This window comes from Myripristis murdjan, chromosome 14 (assembly GCF_902150065.1).
Source record: "Myripristis murdjan chromosome 14, fMyrMur1.1, whole genome shotgun sequence".
Classification (NCBI taxonomy): domain Eukaryota; kingdom Metazoa; phylum Chordata; class Actinopteri; order Holocentriformes; family Holocentridae; genus Myripristis; species Myripristis murdjan.
Window position 1 is genome coordinate 16,555,221 of NC_043993.1, and position 19,524 is coordinate 16,574,744.

The 19,524-nt window shown below is 42.1% G+C and overlaps 2 protein-coding genes across 3 annotated transcripts in view; one reads left to right on the forward strand and one right to left on the reverse strand.

The window, feature by feature from the left end:
- The first annotated feature begins 1,145 nt into the window (after positions 1 to 1,145).
- On the forward strand, positions 1,146 to 6,306 carry LOC115371145 (immunoglobulin superfamily member 11). Its single transcript, XM_030068316.1, has 7 exons — positions 1,146 to 1,294; positions 2,651 to 2,805; positions 3,131 to 3,197; positions 3,442 to 3,573; positions 4,530 to 4,685; positions 5,679 to 5,801; positions 5,913 to 6,306. Exons 1-7 carry the CDS (start codon positions 1,231 to 1,233, stop codon positions 6,113 to 6,115), a joined length of 900 nt encoding a protein of 299 aa, XP_029924176.1. The 5' UTR covers positions 1,146 to 1,230; the 3' UTR covers positions 6,116 to 6,306.
- Positions 6,307 to 7,932: 1,626 nt separating this feature from the next.
- Positions 7,933 to 19,524, reverse strand: part of LOC115372073 (pecanex-like protein 3) — a 30,682-nt gene continuing 19,090 nt past the window's right edge. For both annotated transcript variants that reach the window (XM_030069782.1, XM_030069783.1), the window contains 10 exons: positions 19,242 to 19,457; positions 18,028 to 18,281; positions 17,564 to 17,794; positions 16,586 to 16,689; positions 16,328 to 16,475; positions 14,658 to 14,888; positions 13,861 to 14,135; positions 13,605 to 13,774; positions 12,539 to 12,945; positions 7,933 to 11,358 (listed from right to left, as the gene is read on the reverse strand). In XM_030069782.1, the coding sequence (XP_029925642.1) occupies positions 11,206 to 11,358; positions 12,539 to 12,945; positions 13,605 to 13,774; positions 13,861 to 14,135; positions 14,658 to 14,888; positions 16,328 to 16,475; positions 16,586 to 16,689; positions 17,564 to 17,794; positions 18,028 to 18,281; positions 19,242 to 19,457 (2,189 nt within the window). In that variant the 3' untranslated portion in view covers positions 7,933 to 11,205. The remainder of the gene's footprint in view (positions 11,359 to 12,538; positions 12,946 to 13,604; positions 13,775 to 13,860; positions 14,136 to 14,657; positions 14,889 to 16,327; positions 16,476 to 16,585; positions 16,690 to 17,563; positions 17,795 to 18,027; positions 18,282 to 19,241; positions 19,458 to 19,524) is intronic.

Genomic DNA, 19,524 nt, shown 5'->3' on the forward strand with positions numbered 1-19,524 from the left:
TTTATTCATCCCGCAGGAAATTCGCACCAGGATGCCTCCCCCCACTCTAACTGATTTAAGTTTATTTTCTAGTGCAAAAAATTCCAAAACACTGAACTATATATATATATATATATATATATATATATATATATATATATATATATATATATATATATATATATATATATATATATATATAAAGTTTTAGATAAGACTTAATTACAGTGCTTATTTTGATTTCACATTTTCTCTTGTAGCACCACTGCTGAATGGCTGCTTGTAATGTTGAATTGAAAGAAAAAGTTATGTTATTCTACAGTTTAATCTTTGTCTAAGTCCCCCTGGGTAAAACCACCAGCTGAACAGCCAAAATGTCAACACTGCAGAGGGCAAGTCAGTCAGCACACCTGAAACTCACTGAAGCAGTAAACTGGCTGGGGCTGAGGGACGACACCAGACCAAACAAAAGCAAGGATTCCATGTAACTGAGTGAAGACAAGTTTAATGTCTCCCGCATGTCTGCTGTGAGCATCTTGTCTTTTCCATGACAGGCCTCAGGCTTTCAACAAAGTAAGAAAAAAAAAAAGGCACAGCTGCATCTTCCAGTTTTTCTATATTGCTCTGTACTCTGTAGTTTTTCAATACAGCAACAGCCAGTGTTAGAGGAACACTTAAAATATGAAACGGTAAATCCGGCTCTGTTTTGATCCATTACATGAAATGTGACATTTCTCTCTTGATACAGGATTATGTTGTACTGTAAGGGATGACTGACAGCTGTGTCACTGTCATGTGAACAGGCTCCACATAATCTTTCGGCAACAACTTACAACGGGAAGATAAAGGATTTGGAGAAGAAGCATGTTACAGTAGCTGTTAGTTTTAAGTCTTGTGAAAATAACCAAATGAGCTATTTTTGTTCAGTGATTCTACTTTCCATATCTAACAAAACACACTGAAGACAGCTCTCTAATTGGCCTAATCCACAATTAAATATCTTGGAATTATATCATATATATCAGACATATTCTGTATATTCAGCTAGAATATTTATTGTATGATAAACAGATTTATTCTTACCTAAGCTTGACAATAGGGTTAGGGTAGCTAATTAATTATGGGAACGGGAATGAAGGGCAGGGTGGGATTGGTTGCAGCGCTCAGTAGATTAGTGATGCATGCCTAGTTTCTGGACACCAATTTGTGCACAGAGGAGAGAGAACTGCCTTTCTATATTTCTTCCCAGCGATGGGCTGCTCTGGAAGATGGATGGTCTGGGTCCTGACTGTGTGTTTTACCCCTCTTGAGATTGGTGAGTCGGCCTCTACTGCCTGCAGGGTTGAAGTAGTGCACCAAGACAAGTGTTGCTCCTTAACCGAGTTTGATTAACATTAATGGAAATGCTACACTGGTATAGCCAGCAGTATTTTGGGGATATACGCAGTGATGAGAGTTGCTGTGTGTTACTATAAGTCTGCACTGGAGTTCATTCTGTTGTACATAGATAAAAGACAAAGCCCTGCAGTTTACAGTGACTCACAGTTTATATTACACAATGTTAATGGCAATATAGTGAAAAAAAAAAAGGCAGAGATGAGATATGATGATTTGTCTGTATGCCCATATCTCCTTGGATGTGAAACCTCAGGCTGCTGGATTTCGTGCTTTTGGATATCATACTCCATTCTCTTGGGTCAGCAAATGCATTTCGACATTTAAAAAAAAATGTATTTAAAACAGTTTTCTACACAGGGCTTGAAAGAAACCTAACTGAAATATCAAAGGTTTGGATTTTTTTGTTAACATACCAGAAGTGACTGTTGATCATAATGACAATTAATGAAGAATTACTTTTAGTAATTAACTTTGGGGGGCTCATATAGAGAGGGGATCTATATCTTTAACTCTTTAGCCTTCAGGAGTGAAAATGCGCTAACTATGACTCTTAGAATCTGCATGTTCCACTCACAATGTTGCTGTGTCACTGTTTGAACACCTATGAACTGGAAGAATTCAAGTGCATTCATTTATTAATTGCTTGACCCAATCAAGCAATTAAAAAAAAAACGGGTCAAGCTCTGAGGGGAGGAGCAGCACCTTTGATGAGCAGTTACAGCCAATAAAGCTTGCACTCTTTCCTTACAAGTGAATTTATCCTGAATGGCTTTATAAGGATTGATTGGACGTTTTAAAAACTGGTCACTTGAAAACAATACACTCAGTTTGAACACATCACAGTGAAATGGGCTGTTGTTCCCGGCTCTGTCCAAGCAGGCTGTGATAGGTTTGGCGTCCTCTAAGAGCTGTCAAGTGTAATTAACAACCAATATGCATGGTGATTTCCCACACACATACAAAAGGCCTGGGGATGCCACAGAGGCGGGGGAAGAGTTCATTATTTCAGTAATGAGGGAGGCGAGGGAGGACTGGCGCACAGTCGGCTTATCCACAGAACCTTGGGCAAGTTCAAACTGAGCTGTTAAAAACTCAACTCCAAAATATTACACGAATAAATCTGAGAAACAACCCAGAGTTTGACATTCATTCCTGCTGCCTTGCCATTATCTTACACGGAGGTTTGCACAATTATGATCTGCTGCTGCTTTAATGTTTCTTTTTTTCATGGACCATAAAGCCTTGTCATTTTCCTCCTTGTCCACTATTGTAGCGGCACTGAGGGTAACCATGCGGGAATCCAGCCTGGAAGTGGTTCAAGGCGATTTTGTCATTCTGCCCTGCTCCTTCTTCACCACGAGTCCCCTGTCCAGACTCAATGTTATCTGGACCCTAGCACCCTTTTCCAGTCCAGAGTCCCCAATACAGGTCTGCACCCCACACAGGGAGCTCATTACAGGCATGTCCGAAATGCTTTAACCATACAGCCGGGCAATCTGATTGGTCAGATAGCCCAGATTGCCACTCCATTAGCTGGAAAGCTGGAAAAACACAATCATACATACCAAGAACTGGAACTGGCTGTAGTGTAAATTGTATGAGGTCATCTGTTACCTCTATTGCGTATATATTTTTAATTCAAATGTGCAGTGTGTGCATTACCTTCCACGCTACTCATATGCTTTATATATACTTTGATATGATATGATATGATATGTTTCTGGAAGCTGACACTGCTTGCTCTCACTGCCAGGTGATTGTGTATGACCACGGCCAGGTGATTGAAGACCCCTCCCTCATTGGCAGGGTGGCATTTGCAGGTACTTGACATCTTTTGGCATCTCAAAGGGGGCCTTAGTCACATGCTGTTCAAAACAAACACTGGCCAGTTCTTAAAATGTCCTGGAAATACAACATGAAAACTGAATCTTACATGTTTTAGCTAGAAATGTATAACTGTTCTTGTTTTTTGTTTTATTTATTTATTTATTTATTTTTTATAAATGTCACAATGCCGGGGATAAAAACCGTGATTAATTCACACAGACTAACTTTATTATGAAGGTATTCCCTGGAGTGCAGATATTATCCTGAATGACACGCGGATATCAGATGCTGGTATTTACCGCTGCATGGTGAACAACCCACCGGAGGCAGGAGACCCCGGCATCGGAGAGCTCGTCCTCACTGTTTTAGGTAGGTGGTTCCAAAACTCAGGGCAGCATGAGTAACCTGCTCAGGTCCTCGGCCACTCGACCTCCCAGGTCGTCTGAGGCTGCCCCTGTCTCTGTCCCAAGAGTCACAACAAAAAGAGGTGAAACCACAAGCAACCCGAACAAACAACCTGGAGAGATCAGGTCAGCACCAGTGATAACTAATGAAAGGACAAAATTGTTCTTTTGGCCCACCTCATCAAGATTCAGGGAAACAGCACTTAAACTCAAAAATCACTCAGTGGAGCGCATTCCTCCATCAACACTGTGCAGTCAGTTCCACATGTTGGATATTCACCAAAAAGTCATGCCCCACTTTTGCCAGTCAGTGTGTGGAAAAAATAATCAGTTCTTCGTTCGCCCATGACAAACCTCCCTTCATAGCTTTTAAAGATATCCCGCTAAAAAAACAAACAGACCCTGTCTAACTCTGCTGGCAGGGGTTAAAAATTGCCTAATGTACAGTGATGGAAAATAGCCAAAACAGTGTGCTGATTTGTATAAGATGGTAATTTTTTAAAAAGAAATATCCCCATGTGGGCCCAGAGCAGAGCCTTAAATGTGCCCTGACTGACACCGACATGAGCAGCAGGGGGCATAATTTTCCTTTTGAGTGACTACCAAAAAAGCTCTTTCATTTCCCATCTAAGCCCAGAACAGCTGGTGGAGCTCCACTGCTGGCTTCAAACATGGTATACATCTTTTTAAAGGGAAGAAGAGAATGAGCAGCCACACTGACTGCTCAGTTTGCTGCGCTGCTTGTTAGCATTTCCATTTCATCAAGGAATATGGAAGCTCTGATCATTATGTATTGTTACGATCAGTAATAAGAGAAATTTGACAGATTGGAACTAGGAAGCATCAACACACATTATCCTCTTGCCACTGTGTATATTGAAGAATTTGCTGTAGATTAATGAGCTGATGTTGGTGTTGCAGCGCCACCCTCGCTGCCTGCGTGCCAGTGGGACGGAGACATTGAGCTTGGGGGAAGTGTGACTCTCTCCTGCACGGTGGCTGAGGGTGTCCCTGCTCCTGAAATACACTGGGACAAGCTGAATCCAGAGGAGATCTCGCTCCCCGTCAATATGGAGGGTAGGTGGTGCCGTGTGTTTCAGCATAGCCTACACATTTAAAAGAAAAAAATCACCTGCCGTGAGCACAAATTAGAGGCAGAAATACAGTTTGCCTGAGTTCTTCAACAGGAAATAGTTTATAAACAACACTTTGTCCCTGTGGCTGGTGGATTATGTTGGGCGTCCATGTCATTGTTTTTGGAAAGAACTGGTCAAATAACACCAAAACTAAGACCGAGATCAGATGACAGGAGTTTTAAAATCCTATCTGATTTTGAAATCGGGTTGCATCTCGCACATAAGGAGAATCTTCACTGATGTTCCCTCTAATCTCAAACATGCACACACTACAAGATTTGAAAAATAATGACGCATCACACACTACAGGATGTTAGGATTATTGTACCAGAGGGAGCAATATACCAACTCACAGGTACAGTTATGTCTTGGAAGACATGTTATTCAGGGCAGTTGTGTTTTTTTGCCACATATTGACAAGCCCTTCCTCTATCTCAACACGGCTTGTTGGCAGCTGGTGTGGTCCCACTGGGAAAGTACTGATGTAATCGTCCAGATTTTAAATCCTAAATATCACGTTTGAAAATTATCGGGGCGACCCCAATGAATCTGTGAGCTGTCAGGAGGTGTAAGACGGGATTGGTAAACTCCTCGCATTACCAGATAATCTGGGCTGAACTTCTGTGCAGACCAAGGTCCCAGACCAGATTTCTCCTCTGATCGCTGGGAGGGGTTAATCGAGGTTAAATCGGCCCAAGACTCTGTAGTCTGAGCCTGTCTTAAGAGGATGCATAAATTGCACTAGGGGTAAGTGGGAAAATATCTTACATTTTGTATTTTGCATGAATTCTTCCTCCTAACTCTGTCAGTCTACCTAATAAAGACATTCCTTGCCCATCTGACTTGTAAGGAATCATTTCTAGTTTTGGACCTCTCTTGCTCTGCATCCTTCCCCCAGTAGAATGTTAATCTGACTCTCTGCTCTCTGTAACAGGGGATCTATCTGGCACCGTCCAAATTGTGAACGTGTCATCTCAGACATCTGGACTGTACCGCTGCTCCGCCTCTAATGTCCTGGGAACTCAGAACTGCTACGTCAACCTGTCCATCTACAGCCGTGAGTGCCTCTGTTGTGGACTCGTGTGCCACTCTGCCTCTTCCACATTCTGGATTATTTTCTCGTTCCTGTAACAGATGATGTTTTCGTCTCGGTCTCCTGTGTCTGCAGCTCCGGAGAGGTCCTCGGGGATACTGCAGGGCGTGCTGCTGACCCTGTCCATGACCCTGGTGCTGTTGGCTCTGCTGGTGCTCGTGCTGTGGCTCCATCGCACCGGGCAGGATGGCAAATGGAAGGACGGGAAAGACGAAGAGGACGAGTGCTACAATGAGATACGGTACACTCCCTCACTGATGAAGCGCTCCTTTGTTTGATTTTCCCACCATCCACAGCGGTAGGAGAAAAGACACTGAGGAAACAAGACATTTCCTGGACTCTGTTTGTTTCAACTAGATATTGAAACTTTAGTCATGCTACCTAGCTCCCTGCATACCATTGCATCGCTGTACTGCGCCCTGTGAAGGAATCACATTTTTACAATAAAAGAGAGTTCTGTTAAGTAATATACAGTGTATTGAACAGCATTTCCTCACCCACATAAGGTTACTTCACTTGGTCTCCACAACAAACATGCTTCAATCAAACAGCTGCCTCTCAAACCATCACTCAGCCAAGGATCGTCTTGCTTTTCCTGACCACCTAGGAATGGATTTTAGTGATTGTTGGCTCTACCCACAGGAATATACCTCTTTGAACCTTAAAGGCATACCTAAATACTCTTTCCGACTTACCCAGACTGAGACAAGGTGTTCAATACTATTTTCGCGTCCCTTCAGGTAGCATTTCATATTAGCTTAGCATGAAGACTTGAAGTCTATGGGAATCGTTAGCCTGGTTCCATCAAAATGAAAAAATGGCAACACCGAACGTCTCTTATTTACACAAACACACAAAAAAGCAAGAAAAAAAAAACGAACTAACGAAGTCATTTTAGGAAAAGTTAATCTGTGCCGGATCGAACACCTAACTTCTCCTGAAATAAGAACTCCAACATGTGTATTTCAAATACACGAGATACACTGTGTGAATAAGACAGCTTCAGAGCTGCTGTGAGGTTTAATTTTTCACTCTGACAGAGCCAAGCTAATGACTCCTATAGACTTCAATTCTTTATGCTAAGCTAACACGAAATGCTACCCATAGGAGCTAAACAACTGGATGTACAGAGGTGAAAATGGTATCAAACATCTTGTCTCAGTCTGGGTGAGTCGGAAAAAGGTTATTTTGCCCAAAGTGTTGGAGCACTCCTCAGTGGTAAATATCCCAGTCACTGAACAAGCAAAGAAAACAGACGATTTCTTAAGTCCTGCCTTGACACACTCTTCACACAGCCAAGCAAGACTAGAGGATCAGTCAATATGGTTGAGTATTTAAATCATGTAGCAAAGAAAGAAGTGAATTATAACATCCTCTATCCTGATCCTGCAGCCTGACAATAATAGATACCAAGATGAGCATACATTTGCTATATTGGCACAAGTCATACTTCATTATTCTATTATCAATACTTAACTAATCCATATTTGCCTGTCTCCAGTCACTGAATCAGCGTGTGCAGGACAGATTTGGTTAGGCTGTAGTGTCATCTGTAGAGACTGCAGAGGTGTTGGATATCTAGCGACTACATGTGATGGAGGTGTTACACGCCGCCAAAATGTTCATCTCCGTGACCCAAATAACTTCCACAGCTAGGCTAACTGGTTTAGCAGAGATCCTTGGTTAAATCCCAACAAAGTATTTTTTTTTCTCTCAAAATAGCAACCCCATATTACAATTCCCCGGACAGATGTTTAGTCTAACAGCTCGATCTCTAATGACATTTTAGACTGTTTCAACACACGTTCCATTTCAATCGACTATCATCTTACTGTTATGGTAGCTGCAAAATGATCAAACTACAAATTATTTACATGCCTGCACTTGAGTTCAGCTGATACAAAGTGCAGCTGAAACTGAAAATTATCTTTTCCCCTGCAATCGAGTTGGAGCAGAATTGTTTATTTAAGTACATAACATTTTGAAGGGCTCGAGTTCAGTGAAACTTAAAGCAAAGCCTCTCGATGGAAGACACTCCAGCCCACAAAACAGTAACTAATGTAACAAAAAAAACAAAAAAAAAAAACAGAAAATGAAAGCACTCACAGCATTTAATTTGCAAACGAAGACACAAAAAGCTTTAATTTAAATAGGAGGAGAAAAAAATCACATAAAAAAACTGTACAGAACTTTGAACATTGACTTAAAGTTCTTAAATAAAAGACCCCCTCCCCATATAACTAAAATAATAAACAATAACAAAGTGGGATGGTGTATGATACATTTGTGCAAAAGAAGTCTTACTTGATTCTTCCCAAACTGCACAATTCAACGTGAAGAGTGCCTCTCCACTCAGGAGCCAGCTCTCTCCTCTGATGGGTAAACACAAGAGATCCTCCCCCTAAGCCTCAACATAGTGTCTTTGAATGTAAAATAACCCAAAATCGAATCATAATAAAATAGATTTATATTTTAAATATATATTTATATACCAAACATGCTGTACATAAATTGCAGAGATTAAGTAATCCCTTTTTTTTTTATTGACACCCAGGTCTGTCCAGTAACTTGTGCTTTCCTCACTCCCAGTACAAAACAAAACATCAACAAAAAAACAAACAAACAAACAAAAAAAAACTCCCTGTTGCTTTGGATACAAGATGAATGAGAGGGGAAAAAAAGAAAAACAGAAAGCAGCCCTGATCAGAAAGTCTCTGTTTTTCCTGAGTCAAGGGAGTTCCTAACGTGTTAGCGTGGGATACTGACACATCATTTAGCCGGTTTGGTGCATCTTCACAGGAAGAAGCCTCGGGGGCGCTAAACAGATAGGAGCCAGCTCGTGTACGTCGCTTCAACAGTCAGGACGATCATTACGACAAATCTGACAAAGAAACAGGCTGGCTTTGTACGTGTCCCTTGTTTTAAAATGTCCTAACAACGCGTCGACCTGGAGGAGGAGGGGGGGGTGCTGCAAAGATCAACTGATTCGATAAATACGACGTGGCCGTGACAGCATGCAGTGTCGAGGAGAAACGTTTGATCCCCAGAGATTACAAACCAGAAAAAAAGTGGCATCTGGTGCAATTTGATCCAATACACAACTGATAATTTCGACAGTTTCACCACTTTAGGATCTTGTCCCCCTTTCAGTTTACTCCCTTTGGACAAAAAAAAAAAAAAAAAAGCAAACAAAACAAAAATAAAAAGTCTTCCCGCAGAAGACGACAAGTCAATTTCTTTCCCATTATAGACCCTGAGAACGCTGGCTTCCTTTCAATGTTCCTACAACTGAACACAGTTTAAGAGATTATTTGGTGTGAAAACTAGCGTACAAGGCAGTTTTCTGGTATAACAATTTATGCTATGGCACAAGATTATTCCAGAATCGCTCGACTGGTAAAACAGACACGACTGGGCATTGGACTGACATTAATTTGCCTTGGCCTAAAGCCTCTGAACCCAGGGAAACAATTAGTGCAGAATTTGGTCAGACTGCCTGCTTTTTTTTTTCTTTCTTTTTTAAATGTGTTGTGATCATCCTCGACCCATTAAAACCCTCAATCAGTGTTTTTAATCTGTTTTTCACAGTGGTGGAGCAAAAGAGTGCAAGAGTGGGAAAGAAACCAACTTAAAGTGACTTCTCAGGAATACTTCCAGTTATATTACACACTTGGGGAGAAAAGAACAAAACAAAGAGACAGCCATCGGTGAGATGATACAAATGCAATGATACAAACATAGTGGAGTAGGGTGGGGGTAGGGGGGGTTACAGTTGACAGAAGGCAGAATCTTATCTCCAATTTGATATATCAGCACACCATATAGACAAACCCCTTTAAAGATATCTTTAAGACAGATTTAATCAAATAAATATTCCACCTTTGCTTTCAGTATGTATTCAACTTTATTTCCAACTAAAACGCTGGATTTAACTGTTGTATAAACAGCAGTAGTAGTGGGTATATTAGTAGTAGCAGGAGATGCAGAAGCAGTAGTATAGTAATAGGAGGGCCGTACTGCAGGCAAAGAAAACAGAGGGGCCTCTGGGTGGCAGCTAGCTCCCCACACAAAGCAGCCTGGGTCCCTGCTATTGAGAAGTCTAGAGCTGACTGGAGGAGAGGGAGTTATTGATCGGTCATCCTAAGAAAACAAACTCAGTGGGCTTTACACACTGAGGAATTTGTAATTTTTCAAGTAAAAAAAAGACATTCCACTCACCAAAACAGAAAAGGCTTTAGTTTAGTTTATAACACTCCCAGTCTGTAGTCTTGTGATCAACACAATGTCACTGGTGAGCATTAACCTCCAACTCCATCCTGATCCATGGGCCATCAGCTCTGTCCCAAGTCATCCCGCAGCCCCATGTCGCTAGCCAAATTTCAGGACTCGTGCCCGGGCCTAATTAGACTGTAAACTCAGCGGTAAAAGCACCACGCATTGGCCGGGACAGAAGGGAGTCTTTTCCCTGAAACTTGCTTCAAGACAGAACTGCTTAACGTCAACGTTGTCAGGCACCTCTAAGAAACGGACCAGAGGACACAAACATGTCTGCTGATTGTTGCTGAATATGTGTGATGTGCGAGGGAGAAGTGGGGGAAGGTTGCTGAGAATTGGTCATATAGTATGTATTTAATAAATATCATTCGTCACACAACTGTAGGTCCAGCAGGGATGGTAAAGGGGGGGAAACAAAACAAGGCTTATCATGGTATTCATATATCCTTCACCTGCAAGTACAGCAACATTTTCTTCAACTTCCTTTTTGTTTTTGATTGGTTATGCAAACACTGCTGCTGCAGATGTCAAGTGAGAGAAAGTCAGAGGCGGTCCTCCCTTCTCCAGTATAGAAAAATAAACAATACTCAAGCAAAATATCCCTTACAATTGCACTGGCCTTTTTGGCCTGTCACTACTGTTACAACCATTCAGTTGTCCATTGAGACACCGAGTGCCTTTTTTTCCTCAGAAAAGCCTCTGGAACGAGTACATCAAGTCTTATGAGACACGGTGAAAGCGGACTTTGGAATAAACTGGTTGGCTGAACTAATTCTGACGTGCATCAGCTCAGCATGCCATCAGATGTTTAACTCCTTTGGCTGAAGGAGAGGGGTCATGTGTACTCAGCCAAATCTATCCAGTATTGCAGTGGGTCGAAAAATGTGCAATGGAGAGAAAAAAAAGTTGATTTTCCATCATAGGATTTACAAATCTTGGATGTATAAAGTTAGCTGTCTTTGAACGAGGATAAATGGAATGAGTCCAGAGGAGTGGAATGAGTCCGGTCTCAGTGGGCCAGGCCCAACCCAGAGTTGACCGCGGGTGTGCTTTTGCTGCAGAGAATATCACCAGGGGGCGTCCCAGTGCAGACTCAGCGCAGGTGCTCAAGTAAAGGCAGCTCTGTGGATTCCTCTCGGGGGGTGGGGGGGTCGCCTGCGGTGAGCAGGGTTGTATCCATTGTTTGGGTGGCTCCCAGAGGATCTTGTGTCGGACAGGCCTCAGGCGGGGGTGCAGGAGGAGTAGGCTGTGAAACAGTAAGAGATTAAAAATATGTTCACACAGGTGTATCGGTGCTGCTGCTAGAAGCCATTACTGTGCTCATTTGTCACAACTGTGAAATGAGGACAAGGGCTGCACCCGACTCAGTGTTCCTCAGTCAAATCAGATTTGCCCACTCAAGATAACAATTAGACCATCCATTGTTTTCTTTTTTTCTTCTTTAGCCTATTTATAATTTTTCTAGGAGTCAGAAAATACTTTGGCACAATTTCAGTGTTGATAGGCAATTTAAATTGTAAACCAAAGCAATCATGATCAGTTAGACCATCTGATATTTAAAATCTATAAAAAGAAAGCTTCTTTAATATTTTAATTGCTGTTCAATTTGAAATACTAAATTCCTTAATTTTTTTACTAAATTCCTAAACTCGAAAATTCATGGTCCTTTCAATGATTCCTAAAGTGTTTTTTTCCCCAGCGGTGTGTGTGCATGAATATTTTCAACTGTAATATTGAACTGACAGTAGTGAATTGCTGGTGAAATAGTATAGACAGACAGCATTGTGTTTGAAAGTGTCTCTTACAAACATGTTGCTATTTTTATCCACTTTTCTACCACGGAGTATAACTCAACTTGACTCTACTCACCTTTTTTGGTTTTCTATAGTTGTGGATAGTATCTTGTAAGACTTTTTTCCGCCAGTCTTTTGTCTTGCTGCCTTCAGCCTCTTTTGAATCAAAATTTGTCTCTTTGCTGTGACAAACAGCCATGTAACGAGAGTCAAGAACACCACTCCTTCAATATCCTCTATTGCTCCTGTGTGTCACATTGAAGATGATGTTACGTCACTATGACGACCAGATACATTGTGGGGGTACTATTTGCAGTGGAGAACGCACTCCAGAAAAGTAGCAGGTACCAAAAATGAGCATAGTCGTGTCGGGTTGTGCTGTACCATGTGGTGGAAAAGTCATGGTGCCTCTCTGGGGAAATAGACTACATTTAATCTGTTTTGCTGTGGTACTGCAATACACAATATCTTAAAAAAAAAAAAGACAGGAAAAAAATAGAAAAAAAAAAATGCTCAACTCGACCACAAGTGATCTGTGAGAGATGAATCATCAACTTTCAGCGGGCTCCCCTAATGAGCACTCTGAGCTGACGTAAATTAAATACAAGTGAACAGTAAACGGCGCTCCTTTACCTGTGTGCGTATGGTCTGTATTGTTCCTCCGTCCCCCTCCACTGCAGCCGGTCCGTTAAAGCCCTTCCTTCCCGAAAGACTCCACTTCCCAAAGTGGCTCTCATAGTGTAGTCCGCTGCCCTGGCCCAGGCCAGCCCGCTGGCCTGCTCTGTGCCCTGAGCTCTCCAGGAGACTCCCGGGACAGAAGCGTTCGGGGCCTGGCAGGGGAGGAGGAGCCACGGAGCTGCTGAAAGAGAGCTGGGAGCTGGACAGCTGTTGGCCCAGGAGCCCCTGGATGGAGGAAGTGCGTTGCAGGGAGGAAAGCAGCCCTGTCTCCATCCTGCCCTCTGACTGGCTGAGCAGGGCTAAGGGAAGAGGTTGAGGGTGATGGGGCCAGTTTGGGGTCGGACCGACGGGGTTGTCTGTACCTAAAGCGGAACAGAGGGTGTTAAATTGATTCAACTTCCATTAAATTATGGTATGGAACATTTACATATCAATAAATGTTTGTTATGTTCTGTCTATAGCCAGACAAGTTCATACGATGATCACTAACCGATACATTTTTTAAATTCAGTTCTGATTGTATGACCTACTAGCATTTCAATTCAAGAAAAAATGGTATTAGTGTCAGTACTTGTTTAATACACAAAATAATAGATTTGCCAAAAGACAAATACACATAATAATGACTGGCATGTTATACTGATGAATAGGTGGGCCTTGGTGTAGAAAAGGTTGAGACCCCATGGCTTACAGCACAACCAAAACAAGTAGTCAGACAAGACAGTCTGACAGTTGCTGTTTTTGTTCTGTGATAAAAGAGACAAAAATAGCAAAGGTCCAAGGCTTAAGCAGAGCATTTCATTAGCGGGGGACTAACCTCCACAGATACAGAAATGACCCCGAAGCTGTGGGCTGTACAATGACTTACTCTGGTCACAAAGTGTTGCTCTTCCTCAACATGGGTGATTAATACTGCTCTGAGCAGCAGGACATATGCGATTATAACATAAGCTTGCTACAGTGACTTAACAGGATGTGTAAAGCGCAGGCTACAGACAGAGGCAGAGGGTTTTGGGCTTACCCATGGAGGGCTGGACAGTGGTGATGTGGGGCTGGGGGAGGCTGGAGGCTGGTGTGCTCTGGGTGGTGTGGACAGCCGGGTTGGTGGAGATGGAGGTGGAGCCGCCCCCGCAGTCTGAGTCCTCAATGTTCCCTCCGCTGTTACAGCCAGCACCACAACCCTTCTGTAACCTGCAGAGACAGAGGTAAGCTCTCTGAATCATCACAGCATTATCATCAGCATCTGTGAGACTGAGAAAGAAATTAAAGCCATGTACCTGTCCCAGCTACTGATGAGCCAAGTGTAAATGTTGTGAGGACTGACGGGTCCTCCCCAAACAGACCGAAGCTGGCTGTGGCCCCCGGCATAGGAGGTGGTGAGGGGCGACACGTAGATGGGGTAGCCGATGGGCTGGTCGCATGATGAGTTTATCATATTCCTCAGGGCCTGCTTGGCATTTTGAATGCTGCCGCGCTCTGGGTTACGATTGCGCAAGAAGACCAGCTCCTGCTGCTGCCCCGCCCACAGCCCACGCACGCACTCCCTGTTCACCTGTAGAGGGCAGCACAAGGACAGGTCAGGAGAACACAGGCACTATATAATAAAGTACATCCCATATCTGGTCTCCAGTGTGGAAAAACCTTCTTGAATATTAAGCAAAACATTGTCATCCTATCCCACATTTCAAAGTGAGTGTGCCCCGAGAGTGACACGAAGACAAGAAACTGTCCAGTATTTGTTTTATCATCTTCCATATAACAGCATGATCTTGACAAGTTGGATGTGATGGATGTTTGGAATTTAATTAGTTCAAGAACAAGAACTAATAGGAAATGGTTATGGGTTGTCAATTTCAAACTGTAAAACCACTGAATTTCTCTTACATTTGATACCTTAGCCTTATTTAAAAGAGTAGAGACAGGAAAGACTGAATTTCACAGAATACTTATCTACAATGATAAATACATAATGAATGACTCCAAAACTGCCGCTGGATTTGTGAAGCTTAAGTGGCCTATTGCTAAAACAAGCCAGGTAGTTTGACGATAAATCTTAACTAGGAACAGTTATGACCTTGATAACCCGAAAGCTGAGGAACCGCTTGTTGAGCATGATGATCTTGTACTCGTCGCTGCCATCATCCATTATGTGCCGTAGGGCCAGCAGTGAGGGCATATTTGCCAGGATGGCGCTGCGCCACACGGGGTCGCCCTCATGTGATATCAACATCTTCTCCTCGTTGGCTGTGATGGCATCATAGAGGACCATAGGATCTTCGTACTCGTCTGGAGATGTGAAATGGTCCTGGAAGAGACACAGATTACAGGGTTGATCTCAGTTAATTACTCTCAGTAGCAGAAATAGTCAATGAAACATGGCTACACAGAAAAACAGGCCTGAGCACAATTTTAATCACGTAGACTGCCTAATGAAGCATTTCAGTAGCCTGCTGGGTTGTTAAATTTTACAGATCACACTGCTAAAACAAAGCTAGATTTGTTTACTTCAGATTTTTCCTCTGAATAATGTCTTGCAAGTTGCAAAAACATAATCTTGTTTTGACCCATTTTCATCTGTGCCTGGTCTGGCTTCACTGTAAATGACTGTGGGTAATGTTTCCAGTAAATTTTTCATACAGCACCAGCACAACTTCATAGAGCAATGCTGTCAACCCCTGATTTCTTACTGGCATTTTAAGTTATCATCCTACTGTGCTCTTGTTATACATAGGTATTTTCTGTTGCCCAAATCCCATTTCAAATCAGCTGCCACTGATAGCAAAATGTCTTTCAAAATATTCTGCCTGGAGCAAAAATTAATTTGGAGAAACAAATAAGACAATCATCTGTCCTTGAACAGAGCAGACACCTTTGTGGAAAACTGAAGTAACTGATTATCAATGTGATATTTTGTCATTTTGTTATGTCCAGGTTAGAAACATTCACAAGAAATTCAGCGATGCAGCAAATATGCTACAAGGCAGACATGAGCCTTTATTTATTTACTGGCAATTTTTTTGGCTCGTCAAAGTAGAGTGAGAAAAGAAAGACAGGGCGGAGGGGATGACATGCCACAAAGGGCTTGAGCTGGACTCCAACCTGGGCGGCTGCATCAAGATGTCAAAGGAATAATTCACTGATGGAGAGATGGTGTTTTCATAAATATGGGTTGTCTATGCTGTAGACAGGCGCAAATATTTTTAAAATTGATGCTACATGAACACAGAAAACAGCGAGAAAGGGCTGTGATACTCCCTTTGGCTAAAAGGATAGAAAACCTACAACCAGAATGCACTGTGCAGACAACAGTGCCAGGTAACAAACTGGGGCAGTGTATAAGTGAAACACGTCATCTGCCAGACTTTTACTGACAAATGGACAGGGGGGTTCTGGATGCAGGCAACATGGAGGAAGGTAAACATTGTTCATTTCCACATACAGTACTAGTGGCACTGTAATGATAGAAAGATGGTTGAAATTGGCAAAGTATTCCTTTACTGGTGCATGCTCCACCAGCTGAGCCACTAGGGCACCCTGAGGCAGATGCAGGTATAGAGTGAAAACTCATAAACACGCTGTTTTTCCATCCCTATTCGGATATGCCAGTGCTATTTTTCCAGGGCAATTTGATGCAGAGCTTTTAAGAGGCAAATGGGAGTTTCACCTGCATGTCAAGCCTGGTAACCCCTATAACCAAGTAGTGAAATGCCTACTGAATGCCTATGGCTATAAGATAAGTGCTACCTGATGCAATTTGAGGGACATCCGCACTCCTGGAGCTACCACTCGATTTAACAGGTCCATATCTGCAAACACCCATTCGTCCCTGGGGGAGGTGATGCGGAAGTCTCCCTTGAAGAGGGCATGGAGTCCGTAGAGGAACGGCTCCAAGCTGCCAACAGGATAAACCCACAGTATTACCTTGTGTGAGCTCTTGTACAGTGAATGGTGAGTTTTATACGCTGGAGTAAGTGAGGTGGTGGTATGGTATGGCAGTGTTACCTTGCAGACATGCTGTGGGAGGCCGTGCCAAGGGCTCGTCTTCCCAGAATACACAGCCCAAAGCAGAGGTTGACCAGGGGAGAATCCCGCTCACTGTTCACCGGCTGCAACACAATGACACATCAGAAAGTTTGTGTGCTGAAGTGATGGGATACTGTACAAGTTAATGACCACACTTCTACAATAATTAAGTGGAAACCTGCACATGACTGCCACTTTTAGTTGGGAAAGTCAGTCAACTAGATTTACAACAGCCAAAATGTTTAACAAAGCCTCAGATGAAGATGGAGAAATACATACACACACTGAGCATACTTAAAGCCCCTTCCTTGCTATTTTCTCCCATTTCCACTTTTCTTTAGTAAGTTTCAAATAATTTTAAAGTTGCAAAGGTTATTGAGTGTTACATGGATGGATAGAGCAACTGATCAGCTGATCTCTGCGCTCAAGGGGCCCGATAAACACGAAAATCTCTGCAGACAAATCTGCAGGCAGCCTTGTCAGTGTGGCTGCCGTGGAATGATGATTGCGCTCCCTTTATCTGCTGATAAATGCTGTTGTTGTGTGCATTGTTTTTAATTATTTTTTTTAATCAGTTTTTAAGGTTTTTTTTGTTTTGTTTTTTGATTGCCTGCCAACATTTAATTAGTTGATACTTTTCTTAAAATTTAAAATAAGTGACTGCATACAGAGTACAGATGTAGTTAAGCAGAGACGAAGCAGACAACATTTGCGTTCAATAAATGTTCACTTAGCCTCAGCAATTTTCTGTCTCATTTGTGATTGTTAAATTGTTGCATTTATTAGATGCCAAAAAATCAAATAATATCAACATGAAATTGGCATTATAGATCTGCCATTGGCCATCCTGCTTTCTCTTGACCCACCACTACATCACAGGGTGGGCATAAGTAGAGTAAAAGTGACACAGCAAAAACAAACTCGACCCATGCGAGACAATAGTGTAAAGATCCTAACCGTCTGACGCCTGCTGTTGCAATATTGGATCCAGTCCAGGTAAACCATGCAGAAGGCAGAGGGAGTAATGCCAGATGCTCTGTGGTCGTAGTCCTCATCAATGTTCAGGTTGAAGGTGGGGTCACTGTCTACGTAGGTAGGCGCGAGGCAAGGACGCAGAGCCTCCTGAACTGTCTCATTAGTCAGCCATTCTTCCAACTTTAAAGACCGACTCACATAGTAGATGATACTCTGTTCAGTGGCAGAAAGACACAATATAAATTAGATATTTTTTTCCATTCATTTTCCAAACCGCTTATGCTCACAAGGGTAATTACTTCTAGTTTAATCTCTAAAGATGTAAAAAAAAAAAAAAAAAAAAAAAAAAGTTGAAAAACTTCCTTTTTGCAAAACCAAAGAGCACAACCAAAGAATGTTAGCAAATCTAAAAACAGCTTCAGTCTCCCAGAATTCAAATGATTTACCTTGACATAATAAGTGATGAGGATCTTGCGAAGGTCAAACACTTGCAACATGGATGCTGCATTGTTGTCACTGATGCTGTAACCCTCAAGCACATACTTGGTGGCAGCCACCTCCCATGCAAGCCAGCGCTGCCCAAAGGCGGCATTGAAAGACAACATGTGAGGCAGGTGGCCGGGTTCACAGCAGCAGCAGCCCTCGTCCTCCTCCACTCCCTCTGTGATGGCTTCTACCTCCCTCTGCTGACAGTAGGTGCCTAGAGAGAGAGAGAGAGAGAGAAATTAATTGACTTTGCTGTGGTTAACTAAATAGTTCAGTCTATAGTGCTTTGTTTTACATTTATAATAAAGCCCAAATTCATGTTCTAGGAGGAAAAAAAGTATCTGAAAGCAATCAGAGTTTTAGGCCAAACAAATAATTGTTAAAGTAAATGAATGAAAATAATGTAATAATTTCAATGAGTTGAATACAAGGCCACGGAGTAAATATTTTCTGTACAACGTGTTTAACAAGTTCAAATTAACTAGAAAATTTTGACAACTTTAAGATTATTGTTGTGATCTCTTCACGTGATACACAATATATATTCTTAAAAGTGTCACAGAGCCTTAAGATACACTTGGACCACAGATACTCAATTTTCTTACCTACAAAATCAAATATTTTCAAAGTACCATTTTAAGTCCATTTTTAACTGAAAATATTGTGCAATTGTGTAGAAAGTTGTCAGCACTGCACACCTGCATCAGAATATTAAAACACAGCACTGTTAGCAATGAAGGCATCTTCATTTCCTACTTTGATTATAAAAAGGCAGTTGTCATTGCAATCATGAGCACAACAAAAATAAAACAACCAGAGACAAGAGCTCTGGCTAGAAAACATGTATAACTTTGTGTTGCATCAAAAATAGATGTGTTTCCCTAAAAAGTTAAAAAAAAAAAAAAAAAAGAACTTCCTCTTTTGTTGTATATCTGTATATCTGAACAGCATCACAGTTTGAATGGAATGAATGAAAGGAATAATATCATGTCATGTCATACAATATAATATAATATAAAGAATACTTCAGTATTTTCTGTTTTCTGCTGTTCTATGTGCACACTTAACAAATACCCAAGAGCCCTGTCATGTTAAAACAAGCTGCGAGGTCACCGAAAAATAAAGCAGACTCGCTCAGCCTGCTCTACAAGCCCCATCACGCCATGCTGCTGACCTCTGAACTCGAGCCCCCTGAGCTGGAAGGTGACCAGGCCATTGCCAATCTCGATGATGTGCACCAGAGCGTTGAGGTAGTCTGAGGCAAGGATGAAACAGTCGCCTGTGGCGTAGTTGCCCCAGCGGCCCAGCAGCAGGTCTCCACACAGGCTGTGCTGCAGAGACCGTGTCAGGTGCTCATAGAAAATGGAGTTCAAATTGTTGTCATCGGCACCTTTTAAAACAGCAAAAAAAAAAACAAACAAAAAAAACACATTATAGCTTAAGGTTGAAAGGACTTG

What these genes read in the sequence shown, in the direction of transcription:
- LOC115371145 (XM_030068316.1), top strand. Translation starts at nt 1,231, where the DNA reads ATGGGCTGCTCTGGAAGATGGATGGTCTGGGTCCTGACTGTGTGTTTT. An exon ending in TTTTACCCCTCTTGAGATTG is followed by an intron (nt 1,295 to 2,650) that starts GTGAGTCGGCCT and finishes CCACTATTGTAG; the next exon opens with CGGCACTGAGGGTAACCATG. An exon ending in GTCCAGAGTCCCCAATACAG is followed by an intron (nt 2,806 to 3,130) that starts GTCTGCACCCCA and finishes TCTCACTGCCAG; the next exon opens with GTGATTGTGTATGACCACGG.